At 32.6% G+C, this 18,883-nt stretch overlaps 1 protein-coding gene across 1 annotated transcript; it reads right to left on the bottom strand.

Moving 5' to 3' along the window:
• Window positions 1-3,163: 3,163 nt before the first annotated feature.
• LOC120328650 (phospholipid scramblase 2-like) lies at window positions 3,164-8,863 on the bottom strand. Its single transcript, XM_039395179.2, has 7 exons — window positions 8,617-8,863; window positions 7,194-7,268; window positions 6,568-6,778; window positions 6,002-6,113; window positions 5,395-5,497; window positions 4,903-4,961; window positions 3,164-4,768 (listed from the first exon to the last, which is right to left on the bottom strand). The coding sequence occupies exons 1-7, from the start codon at window positions 8,807-8,809 to the stop codon at window positions 4,742-4,744; spliced, it is 780 nt and encodes a 259-aa protein (XP_039251113.2). The 5' UTR covers window positions 8,810-8,863; the 3' UTR covers window positions 3,164-4,741.
• Between the last annotated feature and the right edge of the window lie 10,020 nt (window positions 8,864-18,883).

Here is an 18,883-nt window from a genome sequence, read left to right as displayed (position 1 = left end):
CAGCATCAATCGTCGTTGAAAACCAAATAACCGTTAATGAGGAGTCGAATTAGTAGACGTACATAGTGAAGATCTTACGTTATGTAACGCATCGGGTAAGACAATTTTCCAGGATGCTTTTGGTAATTTTTCTGATAAGAAGTAGCTTTATATTCTTCCATAACGTTTGGTTGATTCATTCGCACTGCGCATTACCTGTTGCGCGGTGTTAAATTGCTGTTAGCAACGCTTCATTTTGCGAGCAACTCCGTAACATCTCTTGGTAGAAATGTACGGCCTCTATCGCTAAGCGCGTATTCAGGTAATCCCACCATTGAAAATAATGAAGAAAGGCACTGTATCACTGTTGTAGAAGTCGTATCTTGAACGAAGATAAGTAAATGGAAAACGACTGTATTTGTCAAAAATTATCAAAAGAAACTGCTTCTTACCGCAAACAAGATCCTTGAAATCTATGCTGATTTGTTCCAGCAAACAAGTTGCTCTGATCAGATCATACTTGTAGTTAATAATCAACAATTTATTTTTCCATCACCCTAAAGTACACATTGTAAATAAACAATGCAAAAAAAGAAGTAAAATGGTACCTCAGGGTGAATGGGGGCGCGGGCCACCCAAAGTTAGTTGCCTGTATTGTATATATATCGCGGCCTTGGCTCTGCACATTGCTGACAGTTGAGAGCAAAAACGATTTACATCTTTGGTAGAAAAAAGAAGATTCTCAGATGAAATGCTATAATCTTCCAATTTCCGGTGTTCATGAATACTTTTAGGTCAAAATAAGGATTGCAAGAAAGACAACTTGTTCGAGACATTGTATCAGGGGCTACCACATTATCAATTGCAGCTCGATGAAAAACAATATAATTGCAGAAATCTAGTTTCAATTTCCGCAAAATGATCATTCGGTCTTTGTCACCGGCAACCTTGAAATAGCTTTATGAATAAAACTTTTGAATACAAAATGTCCTCAACTCAACGCAATGGTTTTTATGCAAGAACAGCATCGCTTCAAGATGGCGCTGCAAGGCAATTTTCACCTCGTTGGACACGGATTATGGTTATTATGCTGTTGTTGTTTTTGTAGGACACGTTCGTTTTGCCCTCCGTATCCACATATTTGAGCATAGCTCTTTATTGTTATATTTAAGAATTAGGGATTTCACTATATATTATGGGCATATATATTAGTATCGATGCAATGCTGTTCCGACAGTTTTAGCTTGACGTTTTCGAGAGACAATTCAGGGAATTTGAACACTACATATTAATGTAGGATTTATAATAGTAGAATGGAATAGTAGGATACCAAAGGAGTGCCAGAACTCATACTGGTTGCTAAGAAAAAAATAATACTTCATGTCGAGCAATGATTTGAAATGCTGGCGATCAGGATTAATAGAGTTATGTGATGCTAGATGACTCGGTAGTAAAAGTTCGGTAACAAAATACATGAATTTATCCAGGTTTATAGTTAACTCACAATCTTTGAAAACAGAAAGAAAGTCTTGCGGTCTCTCATAGTGACTCGTAACATAAACAGTGGCATTATCCAAGTAAGCCAAAGTTCCATTTAATTCGTGTTTAGCAATGATCGAGCCAATATACCGCTGAAATTCAGCTACACGGTGCCACATGGGTAACACCAAATGGATGTTTGCAAAAGTTATAAAAAGAGATAGAAGCTTCAAACGCGGTTTTAAATTATGCGCAAGCTCTCAGCTTCTAGTACTGCAAAACCAAAATTGTTAAGAGGTAACGAGATCCTTGGAATGTATTCACCAATCTCCACTAAGGGGTAAAATGTTGCACAGCATAAAAACTTGAATTCCTACGATAAGACTAATTTATAACGACACGGATGCACTATAAACGAGCAATAAAAAATGATAAAATACCAATTACAATAACAAGCAACAATGCCCAATTACTTAATAGAACCTAAGCTAAATTAACATGACCAATTTCTCGAAACGAGCACCCCCAAGATGAACTGTATCCAAGGCAAATCTTAATAATAAATGACACTATCGCAATCACAAAGTGACGCATAGAACAGAGAATCAAGAGCACGTTATCTCAAAACGTTTTCATATGTAGTAATATACACAGCCTGATATGGGGAAAGCAGAAGACAATCAGATTAAAACCGTTTGAACATATTTAATGAAAAATTTATTGTACAACGTTGATGTAATTATAAACATAGCACGATGAATAGTTCGGGCACGAAGAAAAAGTTGACAAAACACTGATTTGTAAAAAAAATGATTTTCCGGGAGGATTATTATGTTTTTTTTTTAAATTGAGACTAATTTTTGGGTTTTATTCATGCTCCACATCATTCAATACCTTCAAAATATTGCTGCCGCCAGTTTTTTTCCAGCATAAAAAACATTTGCACATTCATATAGCGTATTTCCCGGCTAATAAGTCTACCCCGCAAATAAGACGATGTATTTTTTAGCACTCAAAATTTTTTTTTTTCATATAACTCTCCAATAAGAGGGGTAGAAAAATTGATTCTCTGTTGCTCAGTTATGCACTAATAATTTTATATGATTAGAACCAGTTCATGTTTGCTTGGTAGAATCATACTCACAAAATTATTTATTCTTAACAGAAAAACTGTAATTTTAAGTTAAAAGGCGGCAATCATTTTGGACAACCTATTAACCCCAATGTTGAAATAACCTTTGAATACAATGTAATAAGTGTTACACTGTACCTCCATGGGTTAGTTAACAGCTGTGTTTTTCTGTCCCTGACGTTTTCCGTTAAATCAGAAAAACAGAAGGGTCATAAACAATGTTCCCTCTAATTTTTTGTAGTATGTGTGCGCAGAAATTTTGGTGTGTGCGCACTTTTTTGGAAATGACTGATATTTGTGCAAAAACCAATGAAGAAATTTTGGCGTTCTAACCGGGTAATAAGTGGGCCAACAACAAACTTTCTCAACCTGCCAACCGAGCACATTGTTACATTACATCGAAATACGTCTGTGCGCAGTAAATCTATGCGTGTGCGCAGCCTCTGAAAGCTGTGTGCGCGCGCACACGCGCACACCTTAGAGGGAACACTGGTCATAAATCACTTCATCTCTGTGCCTGTGTTTTGTCTTAAAAGTACCCATAACGGCCAAAATAGGGAGTGCTTCATGACTCCAGCCAGTTATGATTATAATGGAGTTTTTTAAAAGAATATGACAGATAACAGCTGGCAGTACAAAGTTAATCAAATATCACGATTGGCAGACCTTTAGACCCAAATATAAGGTAAACACAAATCATGTTTGAGAAGACTCCTGTGAAAAGTAAGCGGACCACAGAAAGATTAAAAAAAGCAGAGTTGTCCAATGAAACGCCCCAGAAAACACCCCCCTTCCAAAAGACAAAAAATTGGGTCTAGAAAAACAACTTATTATCCGGGAAATACGGTACTTTTCAGTCACTACCATCATAAATAAGATTTGAGACGCCTATGTATTTCTATCAAACATTCTGCTGGAGGACATTTGATTTTAACGCTGGGAAAGTTACTGCCGGACACAATATAGTAAGTAGAGATGTGTATATAACGTTTTGTATGAGTTACAATTCTAATCTTCAAGGGATTAGTATTTTTGGATTGCTCGGATATTAAAAATTATTTGCATATTGAGAAAAGATGGAAATCAAATTAGTGATTTAAAATAGTCGCAATAACGCGTTTATTATTTATATATATTGTTGAAAAATTCGAATGCAAAACTTGACTATATTGGCTTGTTCGCGTTATTTTAACAAGCAAAGCCTTAACCAGGTACACTTATCAGTTATCACATGGTCGTCCTAGCCAGGTTTCGATCATTGACACAAGAAAAATTCTTCCAATACTTCATCATTGCAAATCTACAGATTAGAAGCTTGAATTTTATGTCTTTCTTCAAAAAGCAATACACAAAATCATAATATATAGATATATACATATTTAAATTTAAAATATGTTATAACTTGATATATATTATATTTACATTTACCAAAATCAAAAATAGATGAATAAAAATATTAAATGCATCAATATATTTTCAACTGTTATATTTGATGTCTGCGAATACTTTTACAATCACGCGATTGTAAATTGTCGAATTCGTACAAAAGAAAAAAAATAATGAAAATAATTAGCCATACTTATGAGCGGTGCGGCTAGTGAAAGATCAACTTGTGATCACATTCTTGCAATGCCACAAATATGACACATGTACAAAAATACTGAGTTATAGAAACTATTTTTATGAATAGTGCCATCCTGTATTGTTTATTTATATCATGCAGTAAAATAATTAGAATCGCATACCCTCAAAAGCTGAAACGACTGTCTTCGTCACGATTACCGTTTGCTTCTTCTACCACTTGGACAAAGTAGTTTACAATATCCTCATGTTGAGGGATTTCTGGCAACTACATACATATATATTTATGAATCCCGGAATTAAAGATGCAAGTATGGAGCAAATCTTAAAATCAAACAATCAAATACGTTATATTCGTTCACCAGACGATAAAATTTGATTTGTAAGCTAGAAAGGTGACGAATTCAATTTACAAATCATAAAATGGAATTTTACAAATTTTATGCTTAGATTATCTGAAACAGTCTTTGTTTTAGTCACATATGTGATACAATTGGTGACGGGTTTCTTCAGTGGAGACCATGTAGCAAAATCACAGGTTTAGTTTGTGCATGTTTGTTTCATCCAATTTCAACTCATCTCAAAATATGTATGGTTCTGTGAAAAAATTTTCAATTAGTCATGGCGTGGTGATTCGGTAAATATTCCAATAAAATTGATTACTATTGATTGATATTTAAGAATATTACATACATAAGTATATAATTTACTGTAAACATACAGAAACATACCACAAGAAATGCAGCTCCTATCAACGTTGATTTCATATCCACACTTGCTTCTGATGGAACTGTATAAAAACATACAAATATATATTGATATAAAAATATACTCATTAAATTCACCTTTATCATTAGAATATTAGTTAGAAGAATACATTGTCTTGTAAGAAGATTTGATTTGGAACATTTTCATATGACAACAAATTAATAAGAGCAATAGTAGGAAAGTCAGAAGAATATGCTACCGCCATATAAACGTTTCATCAATATTGAATTTTACTCAATAGGACGGATATAGACCATGCTATAATAAAATGTGTACAACGTAAAGCGAGATTCGTTCTATTTACTATGAATATTTGACTTCATTTGTTATATCATTTTCTGCTCCAGGTCGCAACCGATTCGAGAGATGAACAACCGTTAAAACAGTTAGTAATCAATCTAATGTATATTACCAAAAAAAAATGTCACAAAAATATTATATCGTATGATACTAACACACGACTCCAAACGTTTCATGAGCGGAACTAATGTTCGGATTTTTATCGTTGTAACGCTTCTTCCATATCTCACCAACGTCTTCGTCGTTTATAGTTTTGATCTGTGAAAATTTATCAATTATTTGACACACATAATTTCCTCCACAGAACAACGGCTAATAAAATGCAATATTTTGGTCAATCGCCAAAAAATGATAATGTTAAACAAATTCGGAATCGAAGACCAGAAATAATTCTGCAAAGTATATTCAGTTTACACACACATTGTGGCAAAAATATTGTATTACAATTATAAGTGCAGTTGTGTGTTGAATGGGGATTTTCTGGCGCCTAGTATACTTCTATAAATCTATAAATTAGTGCATCATTTTGCTGTTTAATTGGTGGTATGTTTTCGTTGTTGCAGCTGAGACAAAAATCTTATTTCTCTTTAGCTACTAGACCAATCTTTTTTACTTAGTCTTTGAAGATTGGAGTGTCTTTAAAGTTTGATAGTGACTATTACAGTAATTCATTTGTTGTAAATTATATCAAATTACGAACTTTTACGTTATAAACAATGAATACTTTGCAATTTTTAAATTGTACAAGTTGCCGTTACTCACTTTGAAGGAGAACGTCATGCAACACCGACAAGGGAATGCATTGCCGATTATTTTGTATTTTTCTCCGGTAGATTTTGAGATAGCTTCGAACAAGTTTTTGAAACAGCTTAATCTGCCGAATAAAATAAGTCAATAACAACAACCAAAAAAGCAACAATGTTAAATTACAATATTGGTAACGGTTATTACTTTAAAGTGAAAATGAACTACTTTGACTATTGTGAGTTAAGAGAATGTTATTTTTCAAATATGTTTTGTCTCCAAATATGAAGAACTAATCAAATGACCAGATTTGAGTAGTTTTTAAATGTCTGTACTCCGATACCTTCATGATATTATGAGAATCACATATCCATCTTTACCTAAAGAATTCTAGACTGATGATATAAATAAAAACTAGAATAATAATCGAATTTACTGCTTTTTCTGCATAGGTTTTCATTGATAAAGCAATATTAATGTTTAAGTTTTCCTACCTAACTGATGAAAATAAAATAAATATTAGAATTTATAAATATCTACAAATTATATAGTCCAAACTGTAAATTTAAAATTTGGTATCTTACTTCTGTGTAACGCTTCCAATTTTCCGTCCATCATAACCAGATATAATATCAAGACGCATTCTGGCAAATGGACAGCAGCAACAAAGAGTGCATTCACCGTCACACCTGTATGGTCTGACCAATCGTAGCATTTCTTTATCCCATTTATTGTTGAGATGTATTGTAAAAGACCTTGAAGGTCCACAACAGAATGTACAGCAACAATTAGGATCTGAACGATATAATTCATCAATCAAACATCTTGATTTTCGAAATACCTTCAAAGTTTCTCTTACTAAAAGTAATTAAAAACAACTTTATCATAATTCATTATCTTTTTCACAGTTTATTATCTTTCATGATAGCGTCTAATTATAGCTTTTCGCATGTCATTGATCGTTGTAAATTTGCTCAGTGATGACCATTTACTTCTGTATGAGTTCGCGTGAATTAGTTGAAAAATCGATTTTCAATGAAACACCAATCTTTTCATCTAGTTGTATGTAACATACTACAGTCTGATGCTGGAAATATTGAGCTCTGTGATGTTATTTGAGCAAAAATAAAAACTATATGGAAGTATATAAAATCGATTAGGCATAACTCATTAACATCAAGAAGTAATAAAAATGTAGTTCTCACTTTACCTTCTACGCCTGCGTACACTTGCTTTCCGTGTTTCCCAGACAGAGTGTAGTGCAGTTTTCCTCCACATATTGTACCTCATAAAAAAACATATGTGTTTTATTATATTTATTATTACCTATATTTATAATATTTGCTTTTCCTATTTAACCAAATAATATTAATTTTTTTTATTATTAGTATCAGTGTACTAAAAGCCCTTGCCTGTGCGGCATGCTTAAGTGTCCAATATTTGGTCGCTTTCAAACCAAATATATTCAAGTTCAATAACAATACACTAAAATGAAACTTTACGATAACTCGAATAACTTGAATGAAGGCGATGCATCATTTATTCTTTTGTTGTGGAAGGTTTGGTAACAATGATGGTAAATATTCATCACCATCTAATCGCTTGAGTAGTTTCAAGTGAGATTAATTTGAAATATCGACATCCTATTCTGTGTTTAATCTTGATGTTTTAGTATCAAGATCTATTATGTTAATACGTTGGGGTATACGACAACTCGTTAAGAATATTGTATTGTATGTACTACGAATGCAGTGGAGATGAAACGAGAACGAAACTACGATGTTCTTAACATTCGACGCCTCATTGGACATGAAATGGACCTATGAATTGTTTTGTTATTATGTTGTTGTAAAAAATCGCTTTTCTCTTTAACTACTGGACCAATTGTTTTTTATTTTTAGTGGCTAAAGATTGTTGTTGCCGCTAGAATGCAATTACTTCCATTTATTTTTAAAATATCTCAGGGCTCTGTGGGATTCGTTTTTTACTTCAAAGTTTTGCATGATGACGTCACTTTTACTAAATCGTAATTGCTATTATTGTAGTTTTTGTTTCTAAAGCGACTTTTTGGTGCGAGGAAGAACTATTTTTATCTCGATTGAAGAAGTCATCAGACGGCTATTACCCTACTTTTATTATACCGAATTTTATATTTAAAAATCTCATGCTTTTTATAAAATTGCAGTGTTCTTTGTTTTGATATTGCGAGCTCGGTACTCAGGCTCATTTCAGTGTCAGACGCATAGGCTACCGGTACTACGATTAATTATAGGATCTTCGTCTTCAATTATTTGATCGTCGCTCTCTTTTTATATAAGTTTGGCATTTTAACATGTATGAAATTACAAATTTTTCACTCATAGTTTTTGACAGTCCAGAATAATAGTAATATGTCATTTCCTTAAAATACTTTTTGTATACATCATAATTTTCTTCATTCATAATCCATTTTATATGTGCGGAGAACTTAAACTTAAATAAATTCTCTTCAAAGTATACTTTAGACTCTTCGATGCAGGTTTCAGCTAGTAATTAAACTCAAGAAGCAAACGACCATAACAATAAGTACAACATAGTGTATATGATTTTTTTCGTTGCGCAAACAAAAAGCAGGCATTTATAAATATTCTTACCTTTGGAAGTGTTTCTTGTGATTGTTAGTTCTTCAACAGAATGAAGAACTTCTAGTCCGACTGGGATATCGGGAGCTAGATGCAGGGGTTTTGTTATCCAGTTATCATCTTCTAAATGTCTTTCTCGCTTCAAGAAAAATCCCGGTTGCGTTAGAATCACATTAGAAGGCGTGTTTGGCAATGATTGCGTCATTATTTCGTTTTTAAAAAAGTATCTTATTCACTGAATTATTGAATTTATTTGCTATACAATAAACAGCACTATTAAAAATTATAACTGTTGAATTAATCAGCATTCTATCTACATATCAATGTCTCTAGCAGTTGTATCAAAAGTTTTTCTTTCTATTCCCCCCGCTATTGATGTTCAAAACACCCTTTTCACAGCTGCGATAAGTGTCTTTATACAGGTTGTAGAAAAGTTTTTGAATCGTATCCAAGATTTTATCCTATAAGTTGTAGCAACTGAATTCTCAACTATAAAAACAAGTGTTTTGTTGTGGTCGCGTGTTTTAACAAATTCGTTTACGACTAATCTTTTCTTTTCACAAGCAAAAAAATCATCCTTTTCTACAATAGAGCTAAAATCACATCGCACGAGCGCCATTGACGTAAGTGATCAGATAATTTGTATAGCGGCCATTCCGATTGACTCAGCATACAAAGCATAGTTTTCAATAACTCACCTCACAAAATTTTGTGTGTTTACGAGCAAAAATTTAGCTAATTGTCTTTTAGAGAAATTAGAGCTATCGTTTGGAGGATTCATTCTAATAAAAATGCTTCAGTTACATTTTTTCAAATACAAAGAATATTTCGTTGAACATAGCTGTTTTGCCGTAACGAACGTAATGGTTATATTTAAAAGGTATATAAATAAAGCTAGATAGATATTTAATATCACAGACAACGAGCAGATAATGAATGCCTATACAAAATATATCCTTGCTCGTTTTAATTTACTAAAACATTAACATTGTGAGATCGGAATCAGGACGTGCGTCAACGACAATTTATTAATATGCCATTCATTTTATAATATATAATAAATAAGTGTTACATTGATGTAATACAAAATATATATATATATATATATGATTGAGACCTTGTTGCAAGCCTCTAATCTTGTGAAAATGTTTTTCAAAATAAATGATACTTTTGCAAAGATATGCAAACTTGTGTGAAACTTGACTGTTCTATTTTAACACCGAAAATCTACCAAAATATAAATATTTATTGCGTTCAACCATTCTTACAGGTTGACACAAAAACGGATCCATATATTTCCTAATTACTTCTACCAAAACGGAGTAAATTGTTCAATTTTGTCCAACTTTATCCCAGTAAAGGAGTGTGTGCGAGTGGTAGACTATTTTGCGCAACGAATGCAAGTCTGTCTTTAATCCCAAGGAGTAAGTTGTAACATGTTCTGAAGAGAACACAACTTTTGTGCAGAGCGTCTAGATTCCTGAAACTTTTGGGTACAATCATACACAAACAGAAGTTTAAGCAAATACAATATTAAATGCTTTTCGTGAAGTAATTAAGAAATCAATGGGTTGCGTTTTTGGGATTAATATGATTCATGTTAGACTTCTTAATTAATAAACTCTAACGTGATGTAGTTTGGTGGAACATCTGGAGATTTTTTGTCAGCGTTAATGATTTTTAAAACTTTTTCAGATTCAGATATTTCCTGAGCCATGCTTATGTAATTCCTAATTTTTTTTTGATATGGGGAAACTACGAGTGCTAAAAATAGACCATGCCACGCTGTCCGTTTTTAATTTAATACATACACCAATCGTGCGGGAAACTTAAATATATAGCAAAATTTTCCGTATAATATTCATATATATATGTGGAAAATGCATTACAAAAGGCACGCTTTATGTTTTGACAAAATGACCCTGAAAGGTGTCCTTCGTTTGTAGTAAAAATGAAGATGTCCGAAATTAGTTTTAAAACAAAATCATGTGATTCGGAGCAATAAATATCAAGCATGTAAGTCGAAATTAGGTATTAAGTTATTACTACATTAAATCAAATATTAAGTTATGTTAGGTTCTGTACCTTCTGTCTCCCACGAGATTGAACTATCTAAAATTGATCCACTTCACACAAGATTACAAACGATTTTGTCGCAAGTTGGCGCTATATAGAGCGCACTGAAGTTGTTCGCATGTACAGTATATGAAACGGCAATAGTTAACGTATAATCAAGTTTTTGCAACTTAAAACAGTCATATTTGCATTCTTCGTTACGCTCCAACTGTATGGTGTCAATATTGCTCATTGCTTTTTGTAACTTAGACTTGATATGAATTATTAATGGCGCAAATGTGATGTGTCTTATGTCCCTTATCTAACAAAGATTGAATTCAATAGTATTTGGATATGCGGTTTTCTATCTATATTCCCCTTTGAATAAATTGAAAGAGTGCGTATCAAAAGGCAGCAAATAGCAAGCATGAATGATGAAGATTGCATACCAATAATGAGAGGATTGTAACATCTGGATTTCACAAAATCACATACGGTTTGCATAACGTTTATGTCGAATGCATGCACCATTCAATTAGATTTATTCTGCATGTAAGAATCTTGGAGTCCTTATTGAATTTATTTGTAGAAAGTACAAATACAGATGTATAATTAATTGTGACAATGGTTCCTAATTCCATTGTATAATGATCATAAGATTCTATTAAAACCTTTGTTTACTTCTATCACGCCCCCATATCGCTTAAGTAGGATATTTAAAATTGTGACAAGGACATTTCGGACGCGTCTGCCATTATTCTCAGGCGACACAAAGTTGGCAAAACAATGACACACGATATCGTTATTTGCCATTAAAATTTATAAGTCGCAAATTATCGACAAATGAATTATTGTTATTAATTTACATTCGACTCAAAGGCGGGTAGGATCACATTCAGAAAACAATTCTACCTGGGTCTTAAAATTCTTAAGGGTCATAATTACCACAAACAACCTTTACCTAATTAAATCGCATCTTTTATATTCTTTATTTGTTCTCCAAATTGTTTTAGTGTTGAAACCATATCAAGTTTATTGTAACAATAGAGAGCCCGATGGTATTTAGCTAATTTGCTCGGATAAATTGAATTTTTGAAACACGTAATTGGTTCTTCATTTAAATCACTTTAATTTGTAATTCAACGATTCCTTAAGATATAGAAAGAGATAAAATACAACGTCCTTGACAAGGGAAAGGCCACTAGAAAGTAGATATACAACTTTTCAGAGGTTTTCTTATCCAAATGATTGTATCATTTTTGCGACTCTTCTCATATAAATACGACACAAGATTGTCAAACTTTTTTATTTGCATAAAGGGACCCTGGGAACATGATTTCACGCATCCTAACAATCAAATTCAATATATAATTCAAATATAAAACGAGTCCTAAATATGAATCTTAAAGCACCGGGGCAATACAAATAAACTTGCGTATTTACATTTTGTTAGGCTTTGTCAAGACGGAACGTATGGCGTACAGGGCACTTACTTTTTTTAACTTCTCGCTTTCCCATTGCCTATCAAATCCTTCACATCATGGATGTAGGCGTGAGGCCATTTCGAAACTAAACTACGGTGGTGAAATATTTCATGAGAGGCTGCAAAAATTTAAAATTGTTATCTATTGTGACTTCATTTCGAAAGTGGCGTAGACAGACAAACGCTTTTTTTTCCTAAATAATTTTAAAGAAGGTCTGCACGCTCATTGAATGGTAAAATAAATTTTAACGAAGATCATATTTATAAATATTATTTCTTGATTGTCACTTTTTGACACTTTTTAATGATGTAGAGGCAATTAAATAATGGGTGGCCGATTGCCACGTATTTGTATACCAAAACTAACCAAATTTTCTCTATATCCTCAATTTTCAATGTCAGGAGACTAGCAACAGATATTATCTTCACTAAGTATGGATTAGTTAAAAAGAGCGTTGACCACTCTTTCTATCACCAAACCATCCCTGACAGAGATCGAATTCATATACAAATTTGCGACGAAATAACCTTTAAAAAAATCAAAGTATTAATTGTGCGAAATCCAGATAACGATGTTTATAAAAAGCCTTCATTGGCCTCCCTATCGGCATTAAAATTCACACCCGCAAACGATTTGTTTTCAATCGTGGGATGAATTGTTATAAAAATATTTCGAAACACCACAAAAAACTTACCGGAAGTGTGTTCAATCATGTCCTATATCACGTATCAAAAAAATATGTAAATTTGGGCATTTCCTGTATTCAAATTAGAACAGCTTCTGGAGAAAATACGTTAATAAGTTTGCCAAAATGAAAATGAGAGGTTGCAGGTAACCATAAACTTACCGTGTTTTTTCATTTCAGACAGTCGCCCTTCTTTTTACTGCTTCTTAAATTACTTCTTTATTACCTTGATAAAGGTCCTGTGAGTATGTTTTAATTAAATCAGTAACATACTAAATAGCATGTACTATATAATGATAAAGGGGAACGTTTGAAAAAAAAAAACGATCTGATGAATCGATGGTGTCAAAGGTCAAGATGATTTGTAATATGACCTCACCCTACTCTGCTTTTGTCAACAAGGTGCTGAAAACATTGCAGTGGGTGGTCTTGTCAGAAGGTAAATTTCTACTCGAAAACACGCTTACAAATGTTGGAATAACTCTTTAAAATTTTTCATTCTTTTTGTTAATTTTTAGAACTGGTTAATCACACGTCTTTGCTATCTCAGTCGAATAGTTTTTGAGTTCTGACTTGGATAAAAGTAGAAAATATCCATACAGTATGTATTGTGTGGAAGATGGCAAAATCAGTTCTTAATCAATATCAGCCGACATTTCTGCAATATATTCAAGCGTACAATAAAGGTATTATCCAAACATACTCTTCCTAAATTGGGCGCCTCTAAATTACGGGGTTATTCAGCAATACATTATATGGGATTAAGTGTCGTGGTGCGGTCGCAAAAATGTAGTGTCATCTTCATGTTAACAGGTGGACTTATAAAAACACAAGTTACCAAACGGAAACTCATCCCCAGTTAAACACTAACTACAAAAGGGCGGTTGAGGATCAAAGGAATTTGAGTCAATAATCAGTGTTAAACATAAAATTACAAAGAACCAAAACGGAAAACAAGTCCTGATGTTACTTAACTATTGTATTATAATGTGTCGAAATCTTTTTATTTTATATTTTTCAAGGATATTCCTATGCTAAACATGGTCTGTAGATGAAGCAGTCCGCTGATGAACTTTCGTATCCCCAACCATGCTCGAAATGATACTGCTTTACTAAATGGTAGCAAATTACAAAGGGGAGATCGGAATGCTACTTAAGTTGATACAAAATGTATTCATTGTGGCCTCGCGTGTCTTTTGTGTTAACACCCAGTTGTACAAGACCTGTGACATGGGGAAGACAGGAAAAGGTCGAGGTCGAGAATTGTTGCAATTTTGTCACGAATATTATTTATTTGAGCATTAACTAAAAATCTCAAATATGGAGAAAACTACGTTTCGCCAATTTTTAGCTAGAGGGATTGAGGGATGAGTTGACCGTTCGGTCCTTTTTGATTTCGTAAGAAAGTTTATAATGATATAAATCATGATTTATGGGGATAAATAATTTAAGACTGTTATCATACACTGAAAATAGGCATTTGATTACACATGTAGAATAACTCTTTCACTAAATAAATAAGTTTATTCATTCGAATTTGATTTATGATTATGAATTTATGAACGAGTTTAACCAACCGAGTTTATCTCTCGTCTCCTCTATATTGGCTTCTCTTCACTAGCAGCACCTGAAATTAGATTCAGAAATAAAGCTCATTTGATGAGTAGTACAGTTGCGGGTCTAGTTATATTATTTATAAAGTATCGAAAACAAAGAAAAATGCAGTGCAAAATGAAAATTTTCATCATTATGAAGATCGTGTTAATTTACCCACCTTAATGATTTTGTAGGTGAAGTTGGGCAATCAAGAAAGATACCATGCTTCGTACATTTTCACAGATTGGTAATTTTTTTGTGATGAATGGGTTGAAATAACGTTAATCATGAAATATCGCATGACTCTTTGACTTGATATGACGTTTTATCTATCTTATTAGCAGTAAATATAACTTGATTTGACGGAAAACAAGATTGATATTCTTAAATGTGAATTAGGCCCCCTATATTGAGGTATTTATCACCAAATTATGATGACGTCATATGCTTGTCTTATTATTTATAAAAAATACTTTTATATGATAATAAATTGCTCAAACCTAAACTACTTTGACTACTTTCTTCATTATTTGATTAATTTTTTTCTTAATTGGTGTCTAAAATAGAAATATTCAGGTTTCTTTTTTCAGCTTAAATACAAACAGATTATTACTTAGTGTCATGAGCGGAGGTTTTTGAACGTATCATGTTGATAAATATTAATTGTAATGTATGCTTTACGCTTTCATATTTTTGCAAAAAATAACATTTTAATATATTCTATGGATTTCCGATTTCAACACCGATTATTTTGATACTTTTGAGTAAATCCGAAAAATTCAAATATTTGGAGCAAAATTGTAAGAAGAAGATAGTTTGATGACTACTAAAATGGATTTCGTGCAAACGTTTTTACGTAATTCACTTTTTAAGAAAAACGGGACCTCGCCAGAAATTTGATTTGATCAATTCAAAGTATTCGGATCAAGAACCGTGATTTATTTTTAGTAATTTATAAACTACTAAACGATTTGTTTTTATTCAAAACACGATCAAAATTTGTGATATAAAATTTCCGAATTCTTGTGGTCTCTAATTCGAATTTGATTGCATCAAAACAATTGATTGCATGGCCTCCCACTTGACAGGGTGGTAATTACGTATCCCACTTTACTAACAAATTACTCTCAAATTTATCCAATAGAAGCTGAGGTGACAATTGTCGCCACCCTGTACCTGAAACTTATCTTGTTACGCAACAAGGCAAATTCTTCAAAATTGCAAAAGTCAAAACTCTTGAAAGCTGGGTCTAGCTTTCAAGGTATATAGTAAATCAACACGATTTAAAAATTAATTTATGCTATCATAATGAAATTAATTTAGATATTTCAAATTTTGGGGTCATTCCAGAGTTCCAAATTGAAGTTGTTGTTTTTTTGCTCATGTTTAAAATTTACAGTGGACTCGCACCTAAAATGAGCGTACAATTCGAGGCTAAAATGGAGCTTTTCACTTACCACGCTTATATAAAGTCAACACTGGTGTTCAGATACTAGAAACAACGAATTCACTAATATTTGTAAGCTTCCGTCACCCATCGCTACCATTTACGTCAAATTGTGTGTTAACGCGATACTCTCGAAGGTGGTTTTACAATAAGTTAGGGGTAATGAAAGAGATTGCCAAATAAAACCCACAATTTGATTCCACTTTTTGCATGCAGTGTGTTGATGTTGAGTGTAGCTTGTGTTTCGTCGAATGTGTAAAATTTTTTGTTCACAAAGAAACAAACGAACTTGTTACGAAAGGAATTTTTTTGAATTGTGCCTCAAGTAAATACATGTTGGTATCTCAATCAATAATATCTTAATCATTTTATTTGAATGACATTTAACCGATATAAAATTTATCAAAGTAAAATCGGTAAATAAATCAGTGAATTTTGAATGATAAAATCGCTCAACTGTCAAAGAAGTTTGACTGATGTATGTGTAGAGAATTACAGACGGAGTTATGAACGGAAACAAATTTTCGATTGATCAAATATGATCCATAACTAAACAGTACCTTTATTGAATGTTGTATCCATCTATCATGCCAGTCATATTATGGTTTTCGTCCATTTAATTGCGGTGCAAAAAGTTCAATGTAATGTTATGATAAAACCTAATCGTCACTTTCAGATAGGTGCTAATATAGTTTTAAACTTTATGTTTATTTGTTTACCTGTTCAACTTCACAAAAGTGATATATGATTATTATAAATTTATTTGATTAACTTTTACAAAAAGAATTAACCCATTCTTCTAAATTTTCATTCACTCTTAAAATAATTCCTGATATTCTACAGACCACCGTACAAAATTTTGGGTTTGAAATATTTTGTGTATTAAAGCAATATAAATTTCCAAAAAATTGAAATACGTTGACTTATCGTAGATGCAAACATGGAATTTCTAAATACCATCCATTTGTATGACAAGCTCGTCATGGTGTAGTTTCATTTTGTCAGCCAGTTTTTTGTTATAAAGTAGAATTAATCGTTTTCTAGCAAACTAAATCAGATACACAAAAGGGACTAAATGCCATTATAATTATAAAATGTATTCTTTGAAATTTTCATTGAATTAAATCCTTACACAAAGTAATTGTTCAAATATCTTCCCCCCAATTGTAGGACTCCGTCAGTAGCATTATGAGATACGACTATAATTTTTGGATGCTGTCTTAAGCCGGTAGTTATTACTGGTATTTGCGAATGAACGCAGCTATAGTATAACGCGCAGGCAGTATCTTTTGTTGTTCCCCAATGCCAAAAGTGAGTTAGGAAAAGCCGACTAGTGAACAATCTATTATCTATTCGATTCAGATTTAAGAACAGTGATCACGATGTCCGTTTCTGCACATTGAAAATATCACCCAACACTTTTTAGCATTGAAGTTATATCATTCAAAACATATATCATTCCTTCCATTCTACAACAACAACAAAAAGAAAATTGCTTTGTTTTGTGGTGACAAAATTGAATACTCAAGTAATGGCTGAACATTTTTGTCCCGATTTACGTATATTACTCTTACGACTGTGAAAGGATATAGATCTACCAATTTGAAGGAAGTATTCATTGAATTCAATTTTCTAGACTAAATGATTGATTCAAATAACATATTCACTAAACTATATTTAAATCATTTATTACCATATCGTATTGGTTGTGTCGGAAATCTGTTTTAACCATTGTTTAACAAGTTTGATAATATTTATATTTACTTCACTTTTTATTTAGAATATCTGTTCTGGTTACGCCAAGAATAATTTCACTTATAATTTGAGTTTGACGCTATTCGAGTTCAGGCATCAAGACAAGATCTTAAATACTTTTATTCAGTTTCAGGCGAAGCTGTTAGTTTTTGCTTGAAGGTATTGGTTAAGAATCAAAACTATTTGAGTGGAGTATTGTTGAAAAGTACTGAAGGAGGTAGATATTTATTATATGGGTGATGTGCGGCAACTAAAAAAAATATGCGATTAAACGTGAAAGCGTTTAATCAAAAAACATTTTTTTTTAATACAGGTATTGATATGTGATTTCATCGAGACCAGTGTCTGCGTTGACTTATCCCAATTCATGTAAATTCCGCATTCCTTACCAGAATTATAATATACTTATTCTTTCCATTTAGAAGAAGGTAAATGGCGTTAAGTATGATAATTGACATGCTTGTTAGTGATCAGTTATCTTATGCGCATCCCATGGATAAGCCATTAGACACCTTTTCGAGAAAAGTATAAGCAGATCATAATCGGTGTCTGATTGAGGATGCAGTGCTGTCATCGCGCCATAGTCGCTAGTTAACGACGCCTAGGTAACAGGCATACGACGTATAGTAAAATGCCGTTGCAGTTAGAGAGTGTTTGAGTGTTATATTATGTAGGTTACTCAAACCTAAATCCAGACTTTTCAGTAGTCATAAAGGGAGATAACGCGTCATATAGTAAAAAGAATAGGTTTAGATAAAATTCTGCATTAGCTCGATTTAGTTTTTGTGTTTTAATGTTTTATCTTTGCTGTATTTTTTATATTATTGACGGAGCAAAAAAAGCTCTTCTGGCGGTATAATGTTTTTTACGGTAGGATCACCATTGTTATACATAAGCAAGAAATATATGAACTTGATTCGGATAAGCAGCTCGAAAATCATGCTACCATTTTGCAAAGAAATAATTCATTTAACTAAAACTACTAACTTTTGCTATATTTCGTGTGCTTCCTAATACAAATGAAGAGATTCGGATCTCAACGAAAACTCCAAAATATAAAAATGTGTTGTTTAAAGTCACGGTCTATTAGGCATAGCCATTTTGAAAATAAATTAAAAATTTTTCAGGGTATCTATCAATAGCCTAGTACAAGCGCCATTTTGAAAATGTCAACCAACGCCTTGAAAAGTCTCACGATCCTGCACTTAAAGATTTGTTTATAGTCATGTTAGATTATTTGAGAACAATTTTTATTTT

This window comes from Styela clava, chromosome 7 (assembly GCF_964204865.1).
Source record: "Styela clava chromosome 7, kaStyClav1.hap1.2, whole genome shotgun sequence".
NCBI classification, from domain to species: domain Eukaryota; kingdom Metazoa; phylum Chordata; class Ascidiacea; order Stolidobranchia; family Styelidae; genus Styela; species Styela clava.
Note: the sequence above shows the minus strand (reverse complement) of the source record. Positions and strands in the feature narration are given on the sequence as shown.

What these genes read in the sequence shown, in the direction of transcription:
- LOC120328650 (XM_039395179.2), bottom strand. Translation starts at nt 8,809, where the DNA reads ATGACGCAATCATTGCCAAACACGCCTTCTAATGTGATTCTAACGCAA. An exon ending in TGAAACGTTTGGAGTCGTGT is followed by an intron (nt 4,962 to 5,394) that starts GTTAGTATCATA and finishes GTTTTTATACAG; the next exon opens with TTCCATCAGAAGCAAGTGTG. An exon ending in TAGGAGCTGCATTTCTTGTG is followed by an intron (nt 4,769 to 4,902) that starts GTATGTTTCTGT and finishes ATTTTTTCACAG; the next exon opens with AACCATACATATTTTGAGAT.